The sequence below is a fragment of the Condylura cristata genome, unplaced genomic scaffold, assembly GCF_000260355.1.
Source record: "Condylura cristata isolate star-nosed mole 26May11 unplaced genomic scaffold, ConCri1.0 scaffold00041, whole genome shotgun sequence".
Lineage (NCBI taxonomy): Eukaryota > Metazoa > Chordata > Mammalia > Eulipotyphla > Talpidae > Condylura > Condylura cristata.
Genome location: NW_004567142.1, coordinates 3391606 through 3395752, shown reverse-complemented (window position 1 = coordinate 3395752; position 4147 = coordinate 3391606). Strand labels below are relative to the sequence as shown.

Below are 4147 nucleotides of genomic sequence, written 5' to 3'. Positions count from 1 at the left end.
TGAAAAGCATTGTCATGGAACAGTCCAGAACCTGTCTTTTGGTAAACAAATGTACTCCTTTCTGCTAGGTAGGTACAGTTTCCCAGGAGGCTGTCCACTCACATCCCTGGAATCAGTTATAAGAATACTAGAAGCTCCATGTTTTCCCAAACATTGATATTGTCCATCATTTCTACTTGGGCCTTTCGAGCAGCTGTGTGGTAGTGTCACACTGTGATCTTCATTTGTCTTTCTCACATATATATATATGCCATATTTACACACCATTTGAACAGTATCATTTCTGAAGTGCTTATTCAAATCTTTGGCCCGTTTTTCTTTTATATTAAATATTTATTTATTGGTGCATACAAGAATTGGAGTGTAGGCCAAAGGTGCAGGAATTGGGGGGTGAGAGGATTCACCAGAGACAAAATGGTGAGCAGAAATGGCAGATTTACTGAAATATACTGCTGAGGGGGAGCAGCAGGTGAGAAAGGAGAGGTCTCCAGAGCCATGTGTGGGTTAGCTCCTGGGCCAGGGAACTAAACTCAGTCTATAATGGTGATAGCACTAAGACTTAACCCCTGGCCACTAAGGAGGTCCCCCCCTCCTTTACTTTTTTTAAGATTTATTTATTTAAGCACACAGAACTGGGGTACAGGCCAGAGGAGCAGGAGCGGTGAGAGGATTCACGAGAGACAGACTGGGGAGCGGAACAGGTCAACTATTGAAGTCTACTGCTGAAGGGAGCAGCAGTTGGATCAGGAGAGGTCTGCCACACCATGTGGGTCACCTCCAGGGTTGGGATGGAACTCATGCTGAAGTGACTTTGGCTTCTTGGTGCTGTGCTTTAACACGTTGCGCCACCAGGGAGGGCCCTCTTCCTTTACTTTTAATTACATAAATTTTTGTCCTTGCAAAAATTTTTTGTCCTTACATGAATTTTTGTCCTTACATGAATTTTTGTCCTTGCAAAAATCTTAAAAACTCAAGATAAGATGCCATCTTCTCAGATAGATCGACTCTATCCCACTTGGCTGTCCAGATATGTGTTTCATTCCAGATCTCTCTGTATACTTAATATGAATGCCGCATGGTGCAGTGGCCAGAGATATTGATTCTGGAGCTGACATGATGGGACTAGAATCTTAGTTCCACTGTTTACAAGCTGAGTGACCTTGGGCAAATTGTTCTGCCCCTTATTTCCTCACCCATAAAACAGAATTGTGACCATGAATTGTGACACTACCTCACAGAGTTTTTTGGAGATTTCCATAAGCAAATTGCACAGAAAGATGCCTGGAACATAACAAAAACGGTATTAGTCATAGTTATGACTGAATTGTGAATTTTTAAAAAGATTTATTTATTCATACAGAACTGGGGTACAGGCTAGTGGTGTGGAGGGTGAGAGGATTCACCAGGGACAGAGTAGGGAGCAGAACAGGCAGATCAACGAAGTACACTGCTGAGGGGAGCAGCGGACGGGCCAGGAGAGGTCTGCCACACCATGTGGATCTCCTCCGGGGCAGATGGGGATCGAACTCATGTGGAAATGGCTTCAGGTTCTCAGTGCAGTGCTTTAACCCACTGCACTACCAGGGAGGGCTCTGATTTTTAAATTTGACATGATTTTGATTAAACTTAAAATGGCTAAAGTACTCATCTAGACTATATGCTTTATTAGAGAGACACTTTAATCTCTTTTTCCCTGTTTCTCCCAAGTAGCACCACGTTCCTTAGACTTGATGACTGGTAAATGGCCTCCACGACTGAAACAGAATAGTTCAGGTATTCCATATGTTTTACCTCTCGGGGGTAAATGTTGTCACCACTTGTGTCCTAATGGTGTGGGGCACACTTTTTACAATGTTACAAGTACAATGCACTCATAAGCCCTCCCTGGTGGCACAACAGGTTAAAGCACAGCACTGTGAAGCTATCTGCAGCCACTGCAGCATGAGTTGGATCCCCGGGCAGGGAGCTGACCCACATGGCGTGGCAGACCTCTCCTGACCCACCTGCTGCTGCCTTCAGCAGTGCATTTCAGTCAGTCTGCCTGTTCTGCTCCCCACTCTGTCTCTGGTGAATCCTCTCACCCCCACACCACTAGCCTGTACCCCAGTTCTGTATGAATAAAGAAATAAATGTTTTAAAAAAACAAATCATGTAACTTTTTATTGTGGTCAAAGACAAAGAATATAAAATTTCACATTTTAATCCCTTTTAGGTGCACAGTTCAATGGCATTAAATACATTCAAAATGTTTTACAACCATTACCACTATCCACATTCAGAAATTTAAAAAAAAATTTTTTTTAAGATTTATTTATGCTTACAGAACTGGGGTACAGGCTAGTGGAGTGGTGAGTGAGAGGATTCACCAGAGAAAGAGTGGCGAGCAGAACAGGTAGATGTACTGAAATACACTGATGAAGGGAGCAGCGGGTGGGTCTGGAGAGGTCTGCCACGCCATGTGGGTCAGCTTCGCAGCTGAGGATGGAACTTGCACTGCACCGGCTTGTCTCACAATAGGTGCTTTAACCCTTTGCGCCACCAGGGAGCGCCCCACTTTCAGCGCCACCAGGGAGCGCCCCACTTTCAGACGTTTTAATTACTCCAAACTGAAGGGCAGTATCCATTACACAATAAATCCCTTTTCTGCTTTCCCTTCATGTCCTAGCCCTTGAGAATCTGTACTCTGTGTTCTAGCTAAAAAATCAAACTAACAGCTTCTTTAAAAAATCCAAAATCCAAGAATTTGGGTGTTTAGGAGATGGAACTTTGTAGGTAAAGTCCTCTACATGGAGGTGATGGTTAAGCTAAAGGAAGAAAAGTGGTCAATCCTAGAATAAATGGGAAAGGGTAGCAAAGCCCTTAATGTATCTGAGTCACTGAAAGAAAAAAAATTTACCTCTGCTAAGAGGTAAGCAGTGAACATTCATAACGTTAACTATTATTTATTTAGTAGGCACTTGCTATGTGTCAAGTACTGTGCTAAGTACTTTAGAAGCTTTAAAACAATCCTATCAAGGTGACTATTTGGTCATTTCCATTTTACCAGATAAGAAAATTGTGTAAAGGGATGAATTTTTTTAAAGATTTATTTATTTATGCATACAGAACTGGGGTACAAGCCAGAGGTGCAGGGGCGGTGAGAGAGACAGTGGGGAGCAAAACAGGCAGATCTACTGAAATACACTGCAGGTGGGTCAGGAGAGGTCTGCTGCGCCCTGTGGGTTATCTCCTGGTCTGGGATGGAAATCGCGCTGAAGCAGCTGTGGTTAGCTTCGCAGTGCTACTGCTTTAAACCCGTTGTGCCACCAGGGAGGGCCCAAGGGGTGAAATTATTGACCAAAGTCCCACAGCTAGGAAATGCAACCTCAGGATTTGCACACAGCTCTGACAGCCATATTCATGCTTTTAAGCCACTCCGTCTGTCACAGGAAAACACTGAAAGAAATTTTACAGAAATCACCTGGTGAGCGCTAAAAGATAGCTAACACCTCCCTCTCCCCAGCAGTTTCCTAGTTAAAACTACCATTCCCAGCATGCCCTTCTCGCCTTGAACAGGCGAGTATGGTATCCAGAACTACACTTCCCAGAATGCAATGCCCTCCATGCTGACGGCCAAGTATATAGGGAATTGTATTCCACGGAAGAGACATTCCCAGCATGCATTCGGAGTCTTGAGCTTTGTGGTAAGAAAAAGATAATCGCGCAGCATGTTGGGAAGTCGGACCCGCCCTTTTTCCCGGGCTAGTCATCCGAAGGAACGTATTCTTGGGACTACAAATCCCAGCCGGCTTTGCGCGATAGGGCCGGCCGCTTCTTCTGCCGGAAGTCCGTTCTAGCCCTGGGTCCCCCAACTGCTGCCAGAGCCAGAGCCGCCCAGTAGTCGTGGGACCAGGGCCACTGGGGTCCGGACAGGGGTCGCCATGGTAACGGGGGCGCGCCCACGCCGGGGACGGGCGGAGGGTGGGTTCAAGTGCATATACCTGAGGCTCGGTGGGGTACTGACAAGCCCCACCGCCACCGCGGTGCGTTCGTCTGGGCCGGGCGCGGGCTCTTGGGATAGGGGCCGATCAAAGGCCGGGGAGGGAAGAGCTGCGCGGGGGTGCACCGGTGGTCTCCAGGCTGAGAGACATTAGAGATCTGGTGCCAA

The 4147-nt window shown here is 46.3% G+C and overlaps 1 protein-coding gene across 1 annotated transcript in view; it reads left to right on the top strand.

Annotated features, from left to right (window-relative positions):
- The first annotated feature begins 3775 nt into the window (after nt 1-3775).
- The window catches only part of AP2S1 (adaptor-related protein complex 2, sigma 1 subunit), a 7967-nt gene continuing 7595 nt past the window's right edge, over nt 3776-4147 (top strand). Inside the window, exon 1 of the mRNA XM_004694228.2 lies at nt 3776-3923. Coding sequence (XP_004694285.1) covers nt 3921-3923 — 3 coding nt within the window. The 5' untranslated portion in view covers nt 3776-3920. The remainder of the gene's footprint in view (nt 3924-4147) is intronic.